The sequence below is a fragment of the Leuresthes tenuis genome, unplaced genomic scaffold, assembly GCF_036924035.1.
Source record: "Leuresthes tenuis unplaced genomic scaffold, fLeuTen1.0.hap1 SCAF_1, whole genome shotgun sequence".
NCBI classification, from domain to species: domain Eukaryota; kingdom Metazoa; phylum Chordata; class Actinopteri; order Atheriniformes; family Atherinopsidae; genus Leuresthes; species Leuresthes tenuis.
The window spans coordinates 14,800,108-14,825,639 of NW_027325355.1; the positions used below are offsets into that span (position 1 = coordinate 14,800,108).

General features: G+C 43.9%; 1 protein-coding gene across 1 annotated transcript in view; it reads left to right on the plus strand.

Moving 5' to 3' along the window:
• LOC140297040 (nck-associated protein 5-like) overlaps positions 1-25,532 on the plus strand; it is a 134,541-nt gene that overhangs the window by 31,809 nt on the left and 77,200 nt on the right. The window contains exon 3 of the mRNA XM_072379738.1: positions 18,088-18,161. Coding sequence (XP_072235839.1) covers positions 18,088-18,161 — 74 coding nt within the window. The remainder of the gene's footprint in view (positions 1-18,087; positions 18,162-25,532) is intronic.

The following is a 25,532-nucleotide window of genomic DNA, read 5'->3' on the forward strand; positions in this document are numbered from 1 at the left end:
TGCCTGTTAATGTGGACTGTAAAGTTCTCTTATCCCACTGTTGCTGGATTTTTAAAGCAGTCTGCATTTCCATGCTGTACTCAATTATTTTTTTCAGCCCTTATCTTAACATTGGCCACTGTTGTTGCATTGTCTCAAATGCCAGGCATCAATATGAGGTGCAGAGCAGCGTTATTACTGTGATTAGAGGGAAATTCATTCAGGTGCTGGCTGATGGGGCACTATTAGGAGGAGTCAGTGGCTGCGAGATTGGCCATTTCTGCCCATCCAATTATACAATGCAAAATGTCTCCATACTTTGTGCACATACCTCATTACACCAATTGGCTGCAATTATACATCAATCCACGGAGGATGACTTTGATACCCAGAAAGAAGTGCTGGTGTCTCGAGTTGAGACTCTTGACTCTAAGGTAGAGGTATCCGGCTGCTTTGGGACACAGAACATTCATTCAAAAGAATATGTCCAATTTATACCAGTTTATTTCCCCTAAATCAAGTCCATAACTGTTGAAGTTTGCATAACTTAACCCTTCTGCGGTGTTTGGAGATCACCTTAGAGAGCTGTGTTCAGAAGTTCGGAAACATGATGGATTCGAATGTTATTTAAACCTGACTGACTGGTCTTGATATATTTCAAGAACATGTAAAAAAAAAAAAAAAAAAGAAACACTGCAGCACGTTACATTTATGCTACTTCTGTGGTGTCCTGGTCTTCTAAACCCGAGGGTCGTAAAAGTTTGGAATGCGGTGGTAAAAATGAAAGAAAAAGGGCTTCGTGCATGCTTGCTGTCTTTCTGTCCTACCACGGTCTCCTGTTGGTGTGTGTTTGTGCACTCTTGTCGTTTCACTGGCTGAACATGAATCATTTTATTGGTAATACGGCCTTTTATGAAGGGCCCTAAGGGTAGTCCCGGCACCACCCCGACACCCACGTCACCTCTAGGTTTCAACATGGCAACAAACGGCTTTCTGCTGCTGCCATCGCTGCACCCTTTGCTGTGCGTCATGTGTCGAACTGCAGACACACGAACACACACACTGACTCCAGGTTGCAGGCGTCCAGAGCCCATAAAGACGCGTTTGACCGTCTGTAGTGTGCCAAGCCACAAATTGTCTTGCGGTAACAACTTGTCTGCTTGTCAATTTTACGGAAACAATGCACAATACGTGTATTGTACCAAAAAAAGCAACAAAAAAAAAAGAGACGATCTTCATCTGTTGTGTTTGAGGCCAAGATAAAAGTTAACGACCAGTTGGTCGAACACCTGCTCAGTGTTATTTTGAAACATTGTTTGGAAAAGTGTTCTTTCTGTTCTCACAGCTGCGAATTGGGGAGGGGAAGTAAAGCAAGTAAATACCTTTGTGCGCAGTTTCTGTCACAATCGATACATCCAGTGCTGCGCGAAAGGCTTGAGCCACTCCTCATTTCTTTATATTTTGCTTCCAAGCAGCCAGACTTTGGGCTTGAGCAATAGTTCCCCAGGCTTTCTGAAGATCTTTCAAAGTTTTCTCTGGACATTTGTTGTTTGTGGTCCAGTCCTTGTTCCTGAACATTTACAGATGAATGGGATTATTTTTTTTGGACTGACCGACAATCGTTCACACATAAAAAGGCCATTTTTGACTCGAGGCACGAAACGCTGTTGTGTCAACACATTGCACACAACTTAGCTAAGAACCGGTTTTATATTGTATCCTCAGGCGCTTAGTTGCTAGCAGTCTGTCAGAAAGACCCATAATTTGTTACCATTTCTTTAGTTGCAGATAACACTGTTTGACAGGCATGAATATTATTTCTATATCAGCAAGTTGATTCCCAAAGAGCTTTTAGCTGAAAATGAAGCAGATTTTGGCTTGGTATACATTGTGTCCTTGAAAAATTTGAGGAGAGTGGACACATAGAGGACAAAAGAAGAAGCGTAAGGCCTAAGAAACTATCTATAAGCGATGAAAAGTACTTAAAAAGAATGTATTTAAGGTCACTATCAAGAAATAACAAACACAGGACCTGAGAGATGCATCTGGAAGTTCAGATAATCCATCTACTGTTTGCCTCATCAGAAATTATCCGTGGAAAGGTGGCTGTCAAAAAGCCATTCTTAAGGAAGGGCGACAGTGAGAAAAGGCTGATGTATGCCAAATGGCGCAAGAAGTGGACTGAAAATCAATGGCAACAGGCCTTATGAAGGGATGAATCCTCCCCAGAGCCCAGACTTCAACATTACTGAAGCAGGGTGGGATCATCCTGACAGAGAACAGAACAAAAGGCAGCCGACATCCAAAGAAGAGCTTTGGGATGTCCTTCAAGAAACCAGGAGAACTATTCCTGAAGATGAGGCCAGTGTCAGAAATGACAAGAAACCTCATCTAAGAGGGTTGGACATTATTTTATTTTAAGACCCACAAACTTTCAGAAACTTAGATTCAAACACCAAACATGAAATAATGTTAATTTTTTTTATATATATATTAATCAATGACTCTTGTTATATCTTTATAAGTCTTTCTGACTTTTAAGTCTGTTATTGCAAGACAGGCTGCTCATACCAGGAATCAATATCATCTGCATGTCGTAACGTTTGTCTGCATGTGAGTCATCCGGCAATCTGGAACCACATTATTGAGTCGTAGTCTCTTTCTAAAGAGATCATATGATCTTCGTGCCTTTCATGAGTCCATAACTCAACTTTATGGTGATGTGTTTGTGGCCCTCAGTGATTTTCAGGGGAACCTCTAACAGTGGCCAAACATCAGATCAGTGATTGAGGTTTTATGAGGCAGACAGAGACCCTCAGGTGAAATGGATTGAATGAAGGATGGTCCTCAGGGCAGACTGTGTGCCGTGTCAACGGTCAACGACTGCCTTTGTCTGTGGTCACTGTGGTCACGGAGGAGCTATTGTGGGAGCCTGCAGCAGCCAGAGGGCTATCGAACTGCAACCCAACATCCATCTGGCATAACAGTTGGACAAGCTAATAGAATTCCATGCCGAAAAATTGCGCTGTACAAACAAGAGTCCTATAATTATTTCATTACCTTAATTTCTTTGGGATTAACATCAATTTTGAGGAAATGGCTAAGATGCGATAACAGCCCAACAAAGCCATCTGTATTTACCATTTGTTTAATATTTCAAGCGGGTTTTATTTCCTGATTGGCTTTTTGGTCAGCCCCTCATCTCCTCTATCATATTCCTGCCTGAGCTGACGAATGAGACTCCAATCAAATATCTGAATTAGTGCATGATGAAACTTTTCTCCCTCTGACCCAATCCCCCCCACCCTCTGCTCTCATGGCTCGAGTCCAGCATCGGGAGTCTGTGTGCACAGAGTACCTGGAAAGGCACTTTCAGGATAGGTTTCACTGTAAAATGGACCTCTTATGTGCAAAAATGCTTAAATGAGACTATGCTGAAAGCTCTCATGCAGACCTAGTAGGAGTTTCTCAGGCCTTATCGCACAGTGTGAGCTGTGTTAGGCATCCAACATGCAACGCAACCATTCAGAAAGTGACAATTTTCTCCACAAAAGCTGTGGGAAAAGATCAGTGATCACTGAATACTCACAATTTTCAAACTTCTTGCCATTTTTTTACTGTAGTTGATATTAAGCTAACTGGCTAACAGGTTCTGAAATGTTAAACTTTTGCTCCACGGCATATATTTTCTCCTCAGTTAAGTCCAACCACTTTCCAAAAACAAGTTGGAAGACTGTGTAAACATAAATAAGAATCCTATAGAAGATAAGATGAGATTACTGATTGATCTTATTGATAAGTTCACTGTTACAGCAGCTCAAAGAGACAGGGGTATAAGGGCTATATGGAGAGCAAGGAAGCTACAATAATAGAAAATAATAGGATTCAACAGGTCAAATAATGAAATTGAGAAATGATTTTGTTGTTTTATGCTGAGAACTTGCGAAAATAAGAACTTATGTCGCGGACAAGCTAATATTGAATGGCCATTATCTTCAGACCTGCATGTAGCACTACATTAACAACAGACATTCTGTTGTGAAAATGGAAGATTTCTATCAACCATCCCCAGTGAACGCAGACACAAGCGATGCAAACAACATCCGTAAATGATGCCACCTCCTCTGAGCACTGAATGAATTTACTATGGATAAAGGTGAAATGGAAAACTGTCCCGCGGTGTGACAAATCTGTATCACATTTCCTAACACTCATGTATCCTCCAGAACTAAAGCAGAAATTGACCGTCCTGCTTCAGTGCACAGATCAAAAGGAGACATCAGTTATTAACTTCTGCATCTATGAAGGCTCCATACGTGCGGAAATTAAGGTTTTCAACCAACATCTGTTGCCTCCAGGCAACGTGTGTTTCAGGGAAGGTCTTGCTTATTTCAGCAAGATAAACAAAAACATTCTGTATGTTTTACAAAGGTGTGGATCTGTAAGTAAGAGTGATTAACTGACCTGCTTGCAATCCATACCAGTCAGCCCAAGTCTTATGGATAAATGAAACAGTCGTGAATCAGGAACCTTTGTATTTGTAGTTATGAGCATTGCAATGCTGTATTTCAGACTATGAAAGTGACGTATTTCATGCAGCCAAGAGGGCGGGACGTGGCAGCCAATAATTCAGAAAGAGGACTTTTATAATAGAAAATAGGGTGCTTTCCTGATATTAACCCTACATAAGCAGTTTTTAATTTGTAAAATGGTAAAGAATTAAAAGCAATTTCTAGAATTCAAAGTATAGTTGCATTGAAATATCAGTGGTTGGGATGGGAGTTGAGCTCAGTTTTTTTGGCTTGAAAGTTGTATGTGTGTGTGTGTGTTGTGCAACCCCATTAACCTCCAAATAAAGGTTGTGTGACCTCTGAAATTTGTCTGTGCACAGGAATCAATGGATTATGTTTTTGTGACCAGTTCACATTTTGCTGTGCGACTGGGTTGCAAAAAGTCCCCCCCCTCATTTCCCAAACGCACAAGTGTTTAAAAGAGGCGTGTATTCGTCAACAACCAAAGAGATTTCTCAGTTTCAGCTGTTAATAAATGTTTTTAATTGGAACTAAATGTACTCCGAGTTTGTAGAGCTGGCACATTTTTAACGATGATACCAAACTGTTACTACTAAGAGATATCTAAGAGTAGGGTTCCAGTAGCTTACCAGGGAGTGGATATGCTTTCTGCTTACCCCCAGAAAGAGGAAATTCAATGTGGTCAGTGCAACCACTGACCTGCAAGGAGAACAAAGCAGAAAGCTCCGGCATGTTCTGTATAATGCCGTGGTAAACAGTTCAAACAAATAAGGCAATGCTTTCAGGGGTAGAGGGCATCCGATGGGTGAGCTATTGTAACCGGTCAGAATGTAGCGGCAACCTCACTTCAATCAGCCTATAGGAGGGCTCCGATTGAGAAATAGCTTCCAGAGGGTTCAGAGAATGCAAGAGCATTTGCTGAAAGGGGGGTGGGGGGGCTGCCTGCCCCAGATAAAGAGGGTTAGCTAAGTAAACAAATAATAATGATAGAACAGTGTTGTTATTGTAGGAGCAAATAGCCGGCCTTGGCAAAGGAGATCCAGGTCCTTGCTCGGTGAGATTTTCCCACAGTGGCGGAACTATCTTATTCTGAGTTCAAGTGCCGAGAACGTCTCAGGATATGAAATCCAGAGAGCGACATCATAAAACAAACAAACAACGTTTCGGGTCGGGTTTCTGTTTTGAGAGTCGGTCACGGTAGTGATGAAAGTTCAATTTATTCATCAGACGGACCTTTGACACGCGTTTTTCAGGGGATCTCTGAAGTTCCACATACAGAGAAATCCAATGTGGTTCCATACCACTGCAGGCGAGCGTCCAAGCCCATTGATGTCACCTCGTCTGAGAGGCTTAATGAGAAACAGCACTGATGTCAGATTCTTTTCCCAGCTCCCATCTGGATGAAATAAAACAAGTATGTCTGCTAAAAATAAGACTCCACTTGAGATGATAACAAGGATTTAGTGCTATTAACTGTGTAAATATAGTGCGCGGCTGGCCTCAAATTCATATCGAAATTCCTTCGAGCTTGGATGAGCCATGACTGTAAAAAGCAGCCAGTGGAAGGCTGCAGTAATACCTTTCAAGAAGCTATGATAGTCTATTTAAATATTTTATGCCTCTGAGTTCGAGTCTCAACCCACTTTCAGATCACTTGACAAGAAGAGTGGTGAGCCGCTGCACTGAGAGGTCTTTGTTCACATTAACCCATGAAATGGATGCAGTAGTGCGTAGATGATCTCTTCAAGCCAAAATCAATGCACTGACATAGAAGCCGAAATCTAAAATAAAAAAAACCCAAAACACTTCCTGTGAGCTTTGTGGATCGTCTGCTATATATGGGGCTTTGTTTTCTCTAAAAGGCTGTGCTTACACGCAGATGACAAAAATATATTTCACAAATGATAGTCATTTCATGGACTAAATATAGACTGCATCCTCATTTCTTTCCTCTCTGAATGACTAATTCCGGTTTGCAGCCTGTAACCCTATACGTACATCTGTGCGTACACAATAGTATGTTTATAATGCCTGTGCCCTTAATACCTTTTGTCTGTGGTGATTTCCTTTGTGTACTTGGATGATACCCTCCAAGTTGTCCGTACATACGTCTACAACCGAGTGAGGAAAAAGCCTGTGGGACATGAGAAAGGGAACCAGCCCTAGCGAACGAATCCGCTCTCATAAATTCAGAATATGTAGCTTCCTTGAAGTCTGCTGGGTTTTATTTCCTTGCCAGGGCCACATCGTCTAATTTTAGGACCAAGAATACGCTTGTCACGGTGGCAGCCAACTTCATTATCTCCTGTGTACTACCAGAGCCTTCCTCTAGGGGGGGGGGGGGACTCTTTCCAGAGCTTCTGGATTAGCAGCTCCTTTTACGTCAGACGTGACATCAGGCAGTGATAGATCTGTAAACTCTTTGCAACTTAAGCCTTATTCATTTACTTATTCTCATACGTTTCACAACATTATCAACAACTGTTACTCGGAAGTGTCTTGTTACGTTTTCGGTATTGCGACATTTTCAGGAGTCTCTTTGTTCCGAATCCGTTTCTGGTTCAAAAGCGCATTGTGTTGTTTTTGTCACCGGAGTCGTTTTCACCAGGGTTTCCATGGCACCAGCAGGAAAGGCGTAACCATTTCCCAGAAAGGGGAGTTTATGCATTCAAATCTTCAGACCCTGCACGGCCTGTTTGGACGCACACCTAAAACCCAGGTTGTGTAAAGGGATGATAGAATTAAAGATCTGCGCTTCATTTTGTCCTGAAACGCCAAAATGTAGTCACGAAACTGTGCTCTGTTTCACAGCTGTTTGATCGGAGAAAAATGTCTACGCTTTCTTTGGATATACTTAGTCTACCTTTTTAGTATAGTTTACTTTCAGACGCAATGCACACACGTCAATGTTCGAGTTTGCTGTCTCGAAACTTAATTTTCAGCAAGTTTGTGCCGCTACAGGCCGTTTTTTTGGCAAAAAATGTGAGAAAAAGACCCAAAAGACGACAACAAACTGGTGCTGATAGTGGAGCACCTACCTTGCAAATAGTAAGATATGTTTCGATGTAACTGTGACAGGCCTGTAAATATAATTCAATACCTGTGAATTAATTTCCATCAAAAGCCCTACTGTTTCAGAAGCATAGGCATACATGTATTATTTAATAGTCTAAATTCACGAAGGACCGTCTTATTTGCAGACATTCCTGGGGGCTGGGTGTTTCCCTAGATTTGCACCACCCACGCTAGGTCTTCTGCAGTCTTGTGTTGTTGGCTGCTGGTCAACCCCATTGAGTCGCTGTGTAGGGAAATCTGTGCATTACTCATTCACTTCCCCCATGCAATTTCTTTCTGGTCAGCCCTCACAATCAAGCAGTCGACTACTCGGCCTCAAGCCTTTTTTGCGTAAAACCCCCCAGGCTGCCGCTACCCCCACAGGGCGCATCTGGAAAGATGAGTCGAGAAAAACAAGGAAATCGCATCTGAGAAATAATTCATGAGCATAAGAATAATCATTACAGTGAGTCCTGCGGTGGGGGTCAAAAGTCAACGCAGCCCATCTCTTTTCAAATTTTTCATTTTTCTTCCTCTTCTATGTCACCCCTCCCCCCGTTTAAAACAGGGGTCAAACCACACTGTATCTTTGCTCTCTATCACTGTCAGGGGAGATTGGAAATGTGGATCTGATAAGCACGAGTGGCACAGGTGGGTCTGTGGATGACGGGGGCAGCAACAGACAGCGTCCTCTTGTCACATTACCATTTCTCCCGTTAGGGTTTTCTTGCATGCCTCCCAGGGCAATCTCACTTTCCCATCCCAAGACAGACGCTCAAATCAGAAGTTGACATTTATGCTTTTTCTCAAGCAGGAATGCAACCCGGCGCTTGCCTCGACATCTGCCCGGCACCTGGGTTGGTCAACTCAGTGCAGAGACAGGCCCCCGTCCATAAATCAGCCTCTGGATTAAACAGATGAGACGTGGCGATAAAGCCGAGAGCTGAAGTGAATGCACCTGAACTGTCGGGGAGTCTGACAAAGTGTTCCACGCAAGAAGAAACGCACGCTCAGGGCTCATGAGTTGTTACTGAAGAGGCTTTAAGGTGTTTCGGAGGTTTGATTTGTTACCTGAGATGTTATCTTCTCTTGTCAGCTGAACTTTAGGCGAGTGGGTAATGCTCTCTAGATTTTTTTTTTTTCTTCCCCCGATCGTAAAACAAAGCAAAGGACATGCCAACAAGATGACAAAGAACACAGTAACGAGAAGCTGTTAAGCGTAGATAAATTCGAATGATTTCTCACAAGGACTTCTGCTCGGTCTATAATGTGCCTAATTTCCCATGACGGAACACAGTTACTGCTCCCTGCGGAACTCTGTGCTGTTGCAAATGCTTCAGCTACAGTGTTCGGTTAGGTGTTGAGCCTGTCCGTCAAAACCCCCATAAACAGAAGCCTGCAGCTTCCTAACCGACATCTGTTTAGCATCAGCCCCCTGCTCCGATCCTGCACCTTTCCCCGTCACCTTCCAAAGGATATCTTTCATTCCCTTGTGCCCTTTTTGTCTTTCTTCACTTTATTATGATTTGGGGCTGAATAATGTTATGTGTAAATCACTGACATCATCGACAGTATTTCACGCAAACTATTCCTATGTGTGCTGCAGGATCGTAGCTGCTTTTAAGGTACACTGTCAGCCATGGACTTGGTGCAGCTTTTGTTGCGGATGTATTCGGCAGGATTTTATGGTGAAATGGGCCCGTCGGGCTCGGCACCAGATAGAAAAAACAATGTTTTGAGTGAGACTTTAGAGAAAATTACCTGAAAGTCAGTTTGAGCGCTGCATTTTCCTCATGAAACTGGATATGATGATTTGGTAGATGTGATCTCAGGCAGAGTTGAACCTGTTTTCATTCATTTTGACTAATCAGACGGCCGTGGTGACTTGATTTTCCCGAATGTTTTGTTCATTTTTCTTTTATGCATTGCAAGGGAAGATTTCCAAGTCATTGAAACCATATAATGAACTGAAAGCAGTAAAAAGACACCTGAAATGAGTTTTTTTTCTATAATTCTGCATTATTCTTTTATACATATACATACATTTGCTCACTTTTGAAGCTCCTGACATAGGATTTTCACTGTTCAGACTTCAGGCCCTTCATTATATTTTGTGTTTCATAATGCACCAGATGTTTTTCAGTATGTCTGGACTTCCGCCAGGTCAACAAAGCAACTGGACTCTTCTTTTCCCTGCGCAGCCACGCTGTTGTTAAACGTGCAAAGTGCGGTATATCTTGCTGAAATAAGCAAAGCTTTCTCTGAAGAATGCGTATTTAGGTCGGCCAACCCTTTCTCACTCACACACTACAAGATTTTTCACCCCTAAACCCCTGACTAGTCTGACTATTCCCTATCACGCTGTCCTATCTTTGTCATTATTGTTGCAGTGTATTAGAAGTAGCTCTCTCCGCGGCTCTCTGGAAATATCAGGGACGAATGGACATTCTTTTGAAAGTTGTTGTCAATGTCAAAGTCAATTCTGCTATTTTCACTTGAATTCAAGGTATAAATCATTTTAAAAGCATTGCATTCTGTTTAATTTACATTTTACACGGCATCCCGATGTGTTTTTTCTTTCTTCTGAAGCTTAACGATAGTTGAATTTTGTATGTTGCTTTCCTCTCAGATGCTCTCTGGCTTTGTCCCTCCAGCAAGCCTCCCTGTTTTTTTTAACCGCTTGCCAGTGGGCTGTCACATCCAGGTTTCCTTTTCATTTCTGTCATCGCCACTCTCCCTCCCACTCCAAGTACACCTGGCTGAATATTGGCCCCAAGATGATAATAAAACCCAGCAACCCCCAGGCTTGTCAAATTTAGGTCCTGTCGCACAACAGCCCTCCACCCTCCTCTGTGCAATCCCTGTTTCCTAGATTCCCATCCTGTCTGGGATCAGCATGGACACACGTGTATTTATTTTCTGTAGTTTTTCTAAAGGCAACATTCCTCTCTGGGTGTTTCTGCTCAGTTATAACTAAGGCCGAGGGTCACGGGAGATCTTAAAAAGGCAAATTAGACTTTAGGACATGTGCATGTGTTTTAACCTCCTCTTTAGAATAACAGTGATCTTTTCTCTTTGTGCCTGATTTGCCACAAAATCAAACCAGCCACTACTAACAGATGCCAAATTTGCAACCGCAGTGACGTGCGTGCCGTTTCCTGTTTATTGTGTGATTTTTGAGGGTTCTTAGTTGGAAACACAAGACACTGTCACTCAAATTTGCCTGTTTTGGGTGATAAAGAACACGAGTTGTCCTTAAACATACAAAGTGTACACCCAAAACACTTTCACCCGCTCTTCCACACAGGTAGCTCTGTGGAAGCGATCAAATAGCGATGTCAGATCCCATGTATTTCATTCCTTGGCTACTTTTTCAACTCTCCCCCCTGTGAGATTTGCCCCAGAAACAGCTTTGCCACTGTTCCCAACAGGCATGAATGGCCCGCTCTGTCAAACCCAAAGAGTGTGTGTGTGTGTGTGTGTGGTGGTGGTGGTGGTGGTGGTGGGGGTTATTTGAGCATTGGATCTATCTTAATGTTTGGAAAGATAATCTGCAGGGATTTGGATTCCTGACGGTGGCGAGGTGTTGATGTTTGGGCTGGGCCGGGCCGTAGGTGCTGCTGGTGGAGGAACATCAGATAACCCAAACTGCTGAAACTTACCCGAGATTATGAACAGGCTCTCTTTTGTATGTCAAGTAATCCATAGTCCTGGACACTCCTCCCGTTTGGGCCAGGTAGGCAGAAGAAGAATATCCTGCTCACTGGAGGCATTTGTTACACGGACGTCCTCAACTCAATAAGGCTTCTGTGCGAGTCTTTACAGGTTCTGAGGTTTTAGGTACAGTCCAGCAGTGTGGTGCTCAGCTCAAGTTCAGCATCATTCCTTGAGTGATGGTTCATTAGTGGTAAGAAATAGGAAAAACATTTAGTGACGTTTCCTGTTTGACAATGAAATATTTTTTCATTTCCTTTCAGTTTGTTTGCATCAACCAAATAATGGCCATTTAGCGCCATTACGGCTACTTTTAAGGGCTAACAAAATAGTACAGTAATGAGATGAAGTCATGCGCTCAGGAGTCTGACGTCTATCCCGATCTTCCAACCTCCTTACACGGCCTGTGTTGCATTTTGATACATAGCATCTCGGCAAAAGTTACACCAAATTTTGGATGCCAATATTTTTTTCGACAACACATTGAACGCATGAATATGCATGAATACATTTGTAAGGCGCTTTTACTGTTCATAGTCAAGCCTGGGGTTCGAGTGTTGGACTTGCGTGGTCAGAAGATTTATGTTTCACTGGTGTATCCGTTTGTACGTACACACACACACACACACACACACACACACAAACAAGCTGCCACTCAGTGAACACTGGCTGCAGAATTACAAAGTAGCGGCCTTTACCTCAAGTAGCAGATTGTCGATGCCAAATCAACCATGACGAAAAGTTCTATTCCATCTTAAAGTTGGTGTATAGAGGGGATTAGGCTATTAAAACAATCTAATCTCCCACAATGCAACACAAAGGTTGGTATTCAACCCACAGATTTTGAGGACATATATAACCAGAGAAGCTACAACGTGCAAAGATCCTAGTCTTTTCTCTGTCCTTTCCACATCGAAATCTGTATTCCCTCAACTAAAGAATCAATATTTTCCCCCCCAAATTCCTTGAATCCTTACCATAAACAAACTGGCCATTGTATCCACAACGGTAGCTTGATGAAGAGGTCTGGGATCACATCCGTCACAGACACCAAATCCTCTCATAGATCAAGCTGACAGTATGCAGATTTGTGTGTCTGTCCCCTACATGAAAAATAACACGCATTAACCTGAGTGGCTGCCCTTTCTACCACAGATAAACACCGCGGCTATCGCCGGAGTTATCAGGGTCCGAGGATATGAGAGCCCGATGGTTGAGCTGATATTCCAAAACCAGGTCACTTGGGATGTGAGTGAAGACCTGCGAGCGAAGGATCACTATCGCGAAAGCCTCAGAACATGCTGATAAGACTAATGAATTTAACCAAGGCTGAGTGATATGCATGGACCTGATATGAGCAGAGGCAGGTTTCTTAACATTGCACGCAGAGACAATTAGTCATGCTGATTAGTTCATGGCCGCCCTACAATAGGATCACAGTCATAAATTATACTGGCATATGGGTTTTCATTGATGCTGATTAAATTTGCGGTGTTTACGTCTTTGCCAATGATGTCTGCACAAACTTTGGAATATTGGATGTCGGGCAGCTGCGTCCTTGGCAGGAGACCAAGGCTAGCACTCATATCTGTTTCCCACACCTTCGAAAAGTCACTGTCCTCATTCATTCTCAAGTGGGCCATAAAATTACACCCAGAAAGAAATCTTACAGTCTATCGGCATAACCTTTGACTTGCAGAAGCCCATACGGGAGCTATGCTTTCTGTCAAGGCTGCAGCCTGCAGGGTGGGGGGGGTTCGGTTACAGTCCCAGAGGCCACACTGGCATGTCATCAGCATGGGAAGTAGAGATAGGCTGGTGATGCAGGTGGGAGTGCAGGGTGAGGGAGGATCAAGGTCCTGACCTTGTCTTTGGCAGGGTTTTATTCCCAAGGGCTGCAGACCAATACAAGGTGCCTTATCAGTAACGGCAGACTGAGCTTCTGATGTGCGGGCACATCGAGGTGGTGGAGGGAGCTCAGTTGGACTTGAAGGGACGCATCCTGACCTCTGCTACAGCTGGGTCAGAGTTTTATCACGCTTAAAGTTCACTTGTTTGTCTTCGGTCAACTCAAAGCATCCGATATCTCAAACCGAGACGCTTGTCTCGGGTATAATTTCAACCCTAATCTTCAAAAAGAGTAATGTGTGAGAGAGCGAAGTATGCTGGTGAGAATGAATTATGCATCTAATGGTTTATGACTGAAAAAATGAGGACCATTAATTTTAAACAGGTTGCAGTGGGTTTAAATGTCAAGTCAGCCTGTCTGTTTGCATGTTCTTTCCGCCTTGCTAAAAATTGCGTTTTCTGTTTTTTATTTATTTCTTTTTAATCGTCTCTCTGTACAGAAGCAGCGGGGGGATGGTGTACATATTTCAAATTTTCATAAAGGCCCACAACCAGTTGGAGAGGCTTTGATACGGGACTCAAAATGTGTCATAACAGCGCTCCCTTATCAAACACACACATGAGTAAACATGCCCGGATAAACATTACGGAGAACCTCTGCTCGTGGAGAAGGACCTTCAGCAAACACATCGGCCATCAGGTTAAATCGAGCTTAGCTGCCGCTCTCATCATAGCAGCAAACATCGACACTGTGTCTGGAGCCGGCTTTTAATCAAACACTAAAAGAGCCTTGAAATCTGCGATACAGTGGCCACCCATAAACAGATAAAAAAAGAAAAGCAACATTTCAGAAAACAGAAAAGTATGTTATGAAACACTTTTGGCGTTTCGGAGACTGTGTAAATGCAACAAAACCCAAGAAGACAACACAGAAGGCGTCCCCCGTTTCAAAATGTCAAGAAAGAAAAACATTGGAAAAAAAACAGAAGTCACAACAAAAACTGTTCTCTGAAGCCTGTTTTTGTAAATGTTGTTTTCTAAAGTTTCTCTGAAATGTGTTTTTTTTTGTATTTACGCTAAATGCAACATTTTCTTAAGAACTTGTTGTTGTTTTGTTAAATGTTTACAGTTTCTTTCTGTTTAGCGTTTTTCTTGAAAGTTGTTGTGATGTTGGCGCTGTGTTTGTTTTCTGTTATAGGCTGCGCTCTTTGAAATGGCCTTTCAACTTAGTTTATTGGTTTTGTTCTGCACGCAACTTCGGGTACAAAGAAAGACGAGGAAAAAAACTTCGTGAAATTTCGTGAATCCGTCTCTTTTAATGTGAAATTACACACAGCTCACCAAATTCAGCCTAATGACTGTCATAAGCACACATCCTCTTGCTATCAAGCTCATTAGGATTTTTAAACATTCTCTTTATGATTTCGTATTCATGGGATGGGATTATGGTCTGAGCTTACAGCTCTTTGCTTTTTTTTTTTCTTTTTGTGAGGAATTGCACTCCAGTCATGAGCTCGGCGCACTGGTCCAGAGAAATATGCAGTCGATAAAGTCTCAGGTCATTGAATTCAATTCTTTTTTCGGTCTACACGTGAGTACCTGGGCCTCATGGGAACGGTGCGGCTTTCACTCATGTCGTAAAACCGTCAGAAATAATGCCCGGCTGAACATAACATGCAGCATTACACACATGAGTCATGCTTTAAATCTCCCGTTTAAATGCCTTCCATTTTCACATGACAACAGGCATGCAGCATTCCCTGCGTTCCCTCATGTGTGCTGGGGATTATTTCGGTGCCCTGTCATTAGCAGAGGTCTACGTGATGACAACACAGACTCGGGCAGCTTTACTTCACTTTGATGTGGCCTGTAAATATTTCCCCTGGCGTGGGGCTTTCACGATGAAGGCTACCTTTTGTGCAGTGGCCGGAGTCATCATAGGATCGTGTTGCTAATGGTCCCTCGGAGACGGAGGTTTCACCCGGACGGTTTTGTGGCTGCTTCAGAGTCAGTGGCACATTTTAGTTGATGAGTTGGTTTCTTAGGTTAAGAGTTGTCTCGACAAGGGCTCCGTGTTTCCTCTGAACAGGTGTGATATTTTACAGCAGAGCGACGCCCCCAGCTTTTCTCCATCCACCCGGCAACAGTTAGCAGGAATTCTGAGAACACCGGTGGAGTCATTTGGCTTTGATTGCTGACGCCGGAGCCAGAAGTGACTTTAAGCTTTCTGCTTTCATTCGAGTGGCGTTTTGGCACCGTGAGACTAACAGATGGCTTTTGGGCACTGTCATTAACTCCTTACATGGGCGATTTGTCACGCCGATTAGGTCCAAATCCATCATTTTAGTGATAAGAGATGACGGATTGAATGCGAGTTAATGTCATTTTGTTGTCGTTTTGTCAAAAACTCTAGACGGAAATTGAGAAATTCAGCGCCACGCTGTGAGGCATCGATCTGTTGTGTTGTTTTGGAAACACTAATGGTCACGAGAGTTGCCTTTGACTCTGCGGGAAGCCTGGGCTTTTTGCCATGTTCCCCCTCCGGCTCTGGGGAGAGCCGCTGGTGTCGGCTGCAGTGGGAGTGCGGCGCGTCTGGAGGAGGCAAAAGCAACTGCGCTTACTGTATTTTAGAGCAGCAGCTTGTGCACCTGAACATCTGGCCTGTTGAGAATCGGCTGTCGAGGCCACAGGTTAAAAAAAGCCCATGCAGTGATAACAGAAGCACTTTAAGCCTCGTCGGGGCCTCAGAGGCGGGTCATCGGGGGGTCAAAACGAGTCCAAACAATGCTCCAGGCTAATTATGAAGTGAACTATCCCACGCCGGCTTACCTCCCAGTTCACATATTTTCATTGGGGAAAAAAGTAAACAAACAAGAAATTTGTGTGGCAATTTATGGAGCCTTGCAAAATCCTCCAGCTCTTCTCCAAATATTGGTGCAGCTAAGATGAGGTCATAGTGGGGCGGTGGCGTGTTAAAATGCCGTGCGTTTGAAAGTTATCCTAACATGTTAGACCCCTACCCTGCAGGTCAAATTGGTGGACGTCAATGACAAAGATGAAATACGAATGTAAGAGCCGAAACTAGAAACACTGACGCTGAATACGAAGCCGCGTGCAGTCATAGCGGGATGAATGGCAGGTTTTGGTCAAGTTTAGTTCCCATCAATACGAAAACAAAAGGGCGAAACTTTGAATTAGATAGCTGCAGGTATTAGTATCCAGGTGAGTGTAACGAAGGCATCAAACCAAGACAGAATAGCTTTAAGGCAACATAGAGTAATACAGATACCTACGTATGGAATACAACCCAAAACCTACCAATTACATGTAATCCAGATGTTGATGTTGATCTAGATGATGCGACATGTCATCTTTCAATTTTATTTACATCTGCAGTTCATCAAAAATGGTGAATTTATTTTATTTTTATAGCTCTAATGCCATGTTTATTATCAGACTAAATAACTTGCAGCTATAATGGAGTGAAACTTTTCTTTTGAATGTGTAAAACTTTATTTCACCTTTTTAATATCTTCTTCTCCTCTCGGCCTCTCGCTTTATCAGAGGGGGTGGGAGGAAGCCGGAGTACCCGGAGAGAACCCATCCCAGCATACACTGGGAGAACGTGCAAACTCCACACAGAAAGGCCCCCAGATGGGAATTGAACCTGCTGTGAGACGACGGTGCAAACCACCGCACCGCTGTGCAGCCCCTTCACCTTTTTAATATGATTACTGTAAAACGTTCCCGAAAACAACTGGCCAATTTGGTCCGCTTATCCCCTGGCTTTTGTGTACGTTCGGTTCAATTTTCAACCCCCGAATTCGATGCAAAAGTGTTCCCATCCAGCTCTGAGGGCTGCCAAAAAATAAAGTGGCTTCCGGGATTTTAAGAAAAATCCATGATCGGAATTGTGGGAAGCGGCTCCATTTCTCAAGTCTGCTTTATGGGATTGCAAATTGATCGGAGAGTGGCCGCAATGTCACAATGTTGTTCCCCAAAGAAATAGCTTCTCGTTTAAGATATCGTGTGTCACTACAACGTCTCCTAGAGAGGCCCGAAACTCTCCGCACCCAGCTGATTTATTTCACCACACTGTGTCACATCAGAGGCTCTCTGCAAAGCTCAAAAACTGGAATGCAATAGAAGAATGTTTCTCATAGAGGGGATCTGTTTTGTGACTAATTGAAGAACTGACAACAGCAGCCAAGAATGGTGTGGGGGGGGTTTCGATCGCAGTAAATTCTAAGTGAAAGTGGACTTTATGCTCGGAGCAGACAACATAAAAACAGAGATGGAATCCCCATTCTTCACTTACACTCGATGAGCACATGACCAGAAATCAATGGAGAGCATCTGTCCCGCTGAGATAACCGTTTCCCCAGGAGATGTGTCACGAGCTGTCAAGCAAACATCTAATTAATTAGTCTCAAACCTGGACTGGACCGATCTGACAGCATCACGTCACAACCGGCCGAGTGTGAGGAAACGCAGATGTTATGAAGTACGGCGGCCCATTTCTTACATTAACAACCCCCCCCCCCCTGTCTGCTATATGTAGTCAGACCACTACGAGGCGAATCATTAGGCCACAGCCAAGAAATCCTCACATCTGTTTTTTCCATTCACCTCTCAGCGTTAGCTCATTTCTGTAACTCAGTAGCACACATTTTGTGAGTGTGGGCTATTCCCAGCTGACATTACACAGCTGGGCCAGCCGTTAGAAGTTACCCAGAGGTGCTTCTGGAGTTACACGCACACACAGAAACAGAGAATAAAATGATCAATCACACCTTTTGAAAAGCACCTCTCTGTTTGCCAATGGCAGAAGAGCACGGATGCGCCTTCTGTTGTTTTTCAGCTTCTCGTGCACACGTTCGATTAATATCAGCTGTCATTCGGCTCAGATTGGGAGCATTTGCAAGTAAACCTGTCTCTCTCTCTCTCTGTCTCCTTGCAGGAGTACATGGATGCGAACAAATGCATCGATGAGCTTCTCAAACAGCTTGAGGAGGAGCGCCGCAATGTCCGAAGGTAAGAGGCTCTGGAGATTTTCGGACAGATGTTTTATTGCCCTGAGGATGTCAGCAGCTGCCTGTAATCCATTCCCAGCCAGAGGCAGCAGAACAATGTTATTTGGTTCGGAGAGCGAGACAAGCTTTGTAGGCTGTTGTTGAGAAATGCTTTTTGTGTTGGAAACATACTGAAGGTGGCAGACAAAGGGGAGACTCTGGGCCCAGTGTGGGGTTGACCGGGGCCATTTCTCATGGAGGGCGTTTGGAGCAGATTTGCCCAGACAATGGGAATGAAGAGCTTATGGAGATGCCAATCTAATGACCTTGTCCCCTCCATGCTCCTGTCGTCTTGGCCCTTCCAGTGACGCACTGCTCCACTGAAGAAAGAGACAATTTTTAAACTTCACCCTCTTTTGTAAAATCCTCTCTCCATCTCAATGGAGCTGTATTCCCCTGGCTCAAAGTAATTTTCCCCCTGAGTGAGCACAGAGGGGCTGGGGGTTGGACCGAGGGGGTTAGGGGGTCTCAGGGTGGGTGGCTGGGGGGGGGGATGAATGACCACTGACCATCCCTTTTTACTTGGCCAGGGCAGCCCCTTAATAAAGGAAGTGATGTGTAAAGGAATGACCCTCAAGTCATTCCCACCCCTCTTTATAAGACACCTTCTGTGACAGCAAGAATGACCTAATAGCCACTTAGTGACCTGAATGTCTCAGTAAGAACTGACCTGTGGTTGCACCACATGACCAAATGGTTTCGAAGCCATGAACTTGTGCCGACTCCAAGTGTTTGGAGTGGCTGTTTAAACCACTGTAGGTGATTTTTGTGTTTGGGTAATTTGCTAAGATGTTGGTTACAGACGAGGTGTGTTTTTGATTTATATGTGAATTGTGCTGTTAGGCCGCGTTGTGTGCATGTGTTCACGTGGGATTTGCTTTTTTTTTCCTTTTAACAACCCAACAGAGAACATCTCTTTCCCATTTCCTCTTATCTTTGTACTCGATTCATTCAACTAATGCCTTGATTTACTTTAGCATAATCTGGTTAGCTTTAGGCACCACTTTTACCACTGGTTAGCTTTAGGTTTAGATTTACATCTATCATTTCATCCCATTAACTATGGAACATTAATCTTTTCCTTGGGTGGTTTTCTCACCGAAGTGAGACAAAACATCCCGCTTGTAGAAGAAAACCGTGGACGACTCACACTCTCTGATGAGCAGTCGGCAAAGCCCACACGAGGAGGTAGGAGGGGTGATGGCGGAATATGTCATTAGACTTTTTCAGATCAGATTTCCTTGTTTTCAACAAGATTTCTCATGGTTTGCACCAGAGATAACAGTTCAAGTCCCACGTGAGATCTTAACTTTTCACTTTTGCTCTCACTTGCCGATTAAGTTCAGTTAAGGCACCAAAGCTATTCGATTAGGGTTAGGGAACCGTCACTGTTCGGCCTCAGATAAAGTCTTTCACCGGTTTAGCCCTTTCCATTGAAAAAGAAAATATCAAAGCGATCTGAAGCAAAGGGGGTCCAACGTATCGTTGATATGTGACATGTCGGGAGCCGTCTACAAAGATGGTTTTTGTTTTGCACAGGATAGTGACAGATAACACAGCAAGAGGTGCAGCACAGCTGAGATGCAATCATCTCAAGGTTGTAAACAAACCGCAGCCTCTAGCTTTGACTATCCCAGGCCTTTGAAGCGGAACTTTTTTCAACAACATACCACCAAGTCGGATTTGTTCCCATTTCTCCTCCAGTGGTGTTTTGATTCAAAGAGGCAACGGCGATGAATGACTTCACAAAGGCTTTTGTTCGCCTAAAACACAGACGTCGGGGGCAAGAAAAGAACGCCTCCTTCCCCTTATTAGGCAGCATCTCACGACTCCGTGGATGTCTCCCTCCACCCCCAAAGAAAACGTGGCCCATCAATCTGTCAGGAGGTGAAAGAGAAGCCCTCGCATTCCTCTAGCTCCCTGCATCCTTTCTTCGTGACCTACTGACCTACTCCATTCACGTCTCTCATTGTGCCATATTATTGGGCAGTTTCACACTGCTGAAGAACACAGATTGGACAATTATGACTTGTTGTGGTTTGCGGACAGAGAGACTTTGCAAGCAGTTCCGATGCCGGGTACTCTTAGTGGTACTTTGGAACAATGAAAGGAAAATTTGTCGGATTGTTCCTTTTCTACATGGTATTTGAGCGGCCTACAGGTGGTGAGTGTCTTTTTAAAAGGGATAGCTATCTAATTACGGAAAACTAATTCCAGGCGGTTTCCAGCTTGTTTTCATTTGTGCATCAAACACATCTGCTGTATCCTCACCTCTCCACACACACACATCGTCTCTTGCACTCATCGCAGCATCATTGCTCGACGAAGCACAAAACCCCAGTGGGACGCCGGCCGGGCGCTCCTCCTCGCACCATTCAGCGTGAGCACGTCCTTGACAGGCGGAGACAAAAGCTCCACAGCACAGTGTCAACATCACATGGAGCAAACCCAAATTTGGCAACATCTGAAACAACGTACAGTCGGACAGTGACCCCGGGGTTAGCAGTTATTCGCCGTTTGTGTGCTCTCATTAAATATGATGAAAAGCCTTTTCAGTGGATCTCATCAGCTCTGCAGCTGACACGCTTTCATATTTAAGCATGTTTGATGTGTTCGGGGGAAAATAAAGTTTGTGAAAGACTTCTGCTGAGTGACAGACATGTGTGGGGGGGACATATGGATGCTCCACAGCGCTAAAAAGCATGACGGGTGGGGATGAGCTCGCATGACCTCTTTCTGGCAAGCTGCTGTGTCAAGGCACCGTGACTGTGTAATCTTCCCTGTGGATTAAAACAATGCAGATTAGATTTTTTTTTCTCTCTTTCTTTCCCCACTTTGGATTTGTCACTGTGCTGAGCTGGTCTTTGTTTTTTCCCGTGAATCTTGCTTTGACCTTGTTTTTTTTTGTTGTTTTGTAGTGGGTCAGATGGCCTCACCTGCCATTTTCTCCCTGCTGGAGCAGATGGTGTTCATCTGTGACCCCTTCCACACCTTTGAGGACAGGGAGGGGCAAGGAGGTGGCAGGCAGGCAGGGAGCTTCGCACAGAGAGGTGTTGGGAGGTGTGTGTGGGGCAGATGGGGGGGGGGGTGGACTCAGCTGGAGATGCACAGGGCTCGGGACAGGTTGCGGGGAGCAGGCGGCTTCAGCTGCAGCTCGAGCAGAAAGGACAGTTACGACAACATCTGCTGATCAATAATCTATTTGTCATGTTCATAGTTGCTTCAAAGACAGCAGAAATAGAAAGTGGAGGTCAGATCAGATGAGGGATTAGAGGTAATAGGGCATGCTTTGTGTAAGGAGTTCGCCTGCGGGGAGAATGGAAAATGTTTTGTGCTGTAACAGCTCAACATTTGCCTGTTTGTCCTTGCCTGATCAAGAAGGGAGATCTTGGGTCGCAAATTGGATGAGAGACTTTTTCATGTCAAAAATAAGTCCCTTTGTGTCACTTCTGCAGCTGTGGGTTCCAGATTCTTTTAAAAAAAAAAAAAGGTTTTAAGCTGCTAAGGGTTTCTCAGCCCCTAATTATTTTAATCAACACAAACAGCGCCGGGCGTCTGAATTGAAGACTTTAGATAAATGAGTGAGCGCACGCCCGCAAGAGAACGGAAGACCACAGGAGTGCGAGGCTGGGAAACAGCTTTCCAGATCTGAACCTTGCTGATGTTACTACAAGGCATATCTAGCCTCAAAGACGCCTGTGTGCTGCCGGCGGTCAGAGGCAGATGAAAGGCTGTAATCCTCAGCTGAAGTATGTGGCCAGGCCTGTTCTGTCGATGAAGAGGAGGATAGGGTCCAACCTCCTGCAGACCCTGCAGTGCCCCCGAGGATCTGCCGTCTCGCTTGAGCAAGAGCCATGCATTTTACAACTCTAATTGGATAAGTTGACCGGTCTAATGCAATAATTTGATCACGCTAAGCTCAAAAGGGATCTAACGCACTCTCAAAGTGTATTTGTGCGCCCTCTGAAGTGAATGAGTGAGTCTATTTCATCTATTGTTGGTCACTTTGCGGCCCTGAGGTCCAGGCGCCAGAAATATCTTCAAGGAGCAGTTAGCGGGTAGATAAAGTCATTGGAGCCCTTCGGTCTCTGGTGGAGTTTCTTTTCCTCAACATTCAGTTTTTTCTCATAAAAAGCCTCATCAAACCTTGTGGGTGCAAAGCATGTGGCTGAGATTCGAGGTAATTATCTCCAAAGGGCTCCCCTGTCGTTCCTGCCACCTCTAATTCACAACATCTTATGTGTTTGATTGTTTGGAAGGCGTTTGCGGGACCTGACGGCGGCGATGCGTCTTGTTGATCTTTACCGCACTCGACAGCGAGGAGTTAAGTGCAAACTTGACTATGAAGTCCCTGAAGCAATTAGCGAAGGAAGTGACACTGCGGGGGCCCTGTGACACCGCAGTCAACACTCGCCGGTTGATCTTGGCGAGGACTCTCTAACTCTCTCTCTCTCGCTCCTCCAACCCCCACCCCCCCGTCCGCAGTCCTGTAAATGCCAAACATCGCTGCTTCTGATTCATGTGCAAAGCCCAGGCACGGTTAAAGTACACGGTTTTTTTTATGGGGCTTATGAGAGGAAGAGGTTAATCGAACGGTTTAATGAAGCCTTTTACTGATGCTCCCTCAAGGTCGTTTTCCAAGCCAGGCGCGGGCTGCTGTCTCCCCTCACGCGCATCATTCATCATAAACCCTCGTGTTTCTCTTTCCTTTTTTTAAGGTAACATTTTATTTAGCTTTCCTAACGTGGGAAATGTGATCCAAAAAGAAAAATAGGGCTCAATCTTTACTTCAACGCTAACAAACGAGCTCAGTCTGTTAATTATCAGTAATCACGCTTGTGTGTCGTATGCTTAGAATACACTGCAACCGTACCATCCACATTCCTAGTTAATTATCTAGTTATATAGTTACTCTAGATGGTATTTCCTTGGCTTCTAGTTCTACAGTGAGGAATCTTGGAGTTATTTTTGACCAGAATTTATCATTTGACGCACACATAAAACTGGTTTCTAGGACTGCCTTCTTTCACCTTCGTAATATTGCTAAAATCAGGAACATCCTGTCTCAGGGTGATGTAAGATTGGACTACTGTAATTCCTTATTATTGGGCTGTCCCACATATTCTCTGAAAAGCCTCCAGCTGATCCAAACTGCTGCAGCCAGAGTTCTGATGAGAACTAACAGGAGAGATCATGTTTCTCCACTTTTAGCTTCTCTTCATTGGCTCCCTGTTAAATTCAGAATAGAATTTAAGATTCTTCTTCTCACATATAAAGCTCTTAATGACCGAGCTCCATCATATCTTAAAGATCTCATTGTAAGATATTTTCCTAACAGAGCACTTCGCCCCCAAACTGCAGGTTTACTTGTTGTTCCCAGAGTTTCTAAAAGTAGAATGGGAGGCAGAGCCTTCAGTTATCAGGCCCCTCTCTTGTGGAATAAGCTGCCAGTAAATGTCTGGGAAGCAGACACCCTTTCCACTTTTAAGATTTGGTTTAAAACTTTCCTTTTTGATAAAGCTTATAGTTGGGGATGGCTCAGGTAATCCTGAAACATCCCATAGTTAAACTGCTATAGGCTTCGACTGCTGGGGGACCTGATCTGTCACATCTTTCCTCACTTTGCTCTCTTTTATGTACATGTGACATTATTGTGGTTTTGAACTTGTGTTTCCCTGTTCCAACAGGTATCCTTTGAATGGTGTTATGGTGTTTCCCCCCCTCTTTTCCCTCTGTTCTGTCTTCTCAAACCCCAGCTGGTCGAGGCGGATGGCCACCCTTCCTGAGTCTGGTTCTGCCAGAGGTTTCTTCCTGTTAAAAGGGAGTCGTTCCTTTCCACAGTCGCCACAGGCACGCTCAGGACGGGAGATTGGACTGAAGACAAGTTTCGGTGTTAGTTTCCTTAGCTGGGATATTATTTTTTAAATTGGCTCTATATGAATTAATTGGATTATGATTACAATAAATTGAATTCCAATTGGCTTGAATTGGACTATATTATTTAAGTTTCTTGAGATGACAATTGTAATTTGGCGCTATAAAAATTGAATTGAATTGAATTGAATTCCTTTTTAACCCTTTTGTTTTTGTTGATTGTGTAACGGTCTTTGGGTAGCTTGCCAGAATTCATCTTTAAATTGCATCTACTTAAAGGTTAGAGTCCTAGAACCTGCTGATTGAAAGAATGGAGACAAATCAGCTGGACTGATCTGCCTGATCTCAGTGTTGGGACAAAAGAACCAACCAGAGGAAGGTATATTTAACTCAGAAAGTGACTTGTTAATAGGTAAAGTCTCTAAAAAAAACAGACCTGTATTTTAGATCCATATCTACCAACACTTCGTGTCATGAATTAGAGAAATGTACACAGCCGAGAGATAAAGCCACGGGGCATTGTTCACTCTCTGAGGCGTTCAGAGTGCGAAAGAAAGAGAGTCGGCTGTGTGCTTCTGCTACTCTGGAAGAATCTTTGTGAAGTCTTGTTTGGAGTGTTGCAGTAAACAATATTTAGGATGTAGAGGTTTCACGACATCCATACGGTGGTTTTGTTCACTGACTTTTGCCCCAGATTTTTGGCTCAGGGGACTGAATAGAGTATTGTCTGCATTCCGGGAGGCAATTAGCTGTGTTTAAGATCTTCTTTTTCAGTAGAGTCTAGCTTAATGCCTAATTACAGCTGTTGCTTTTCCCAGAGTGAGTTCACAGGCGCTCTTTTTTTTTTCTTCTTTCCTTTTCTTTAAAACCACATTATTTATGCGCTGGTTGAGAATGTCAAACTTTTTTTTATCTGATGTCAGACACTCTGCTGTTGTCTGATTAAATGCAGGTCTATTAGCTTGCGTTGAGCTCCTCTCCCATGGTGAAATGAATAGATTTCACTATCAAGATCGGCTCCGGATGAACGCGTTACGAGTTCTTTTGTGCTCACAAAAGTGTGCCGTTATTATGAATTAGGTTTGCAGCAAAAACCTCCTTACTTTGAGATAAATAAAAAGGCCGATTCAGCCTTTGTGGTTTTTGTTGTTGATAGACGCCGGGTGGTTATGGCTGGTGGATGTCACAGTGGTTGCATCCACGCTATTCACCGCCACCCCCATTCAGCTCAGGGCTCACCGCAAAACATCCTCTCAACTCTAAGAGGAAACAGGAAGGGTTGAAAATGCGTGAAGGGCACAACACGGTTGTCATATTAAGTGGGTTTCCTGTGTGGTACGGTGGCTCAGAGCTCAAAACATTAGAGCGTGAGACAAAACGCAGAAATAAAACCCACAGTTTTAGCAAATGTAGCATTTCACAATGAAACTACGGGACTTAAAACAACGCAACATCAAAA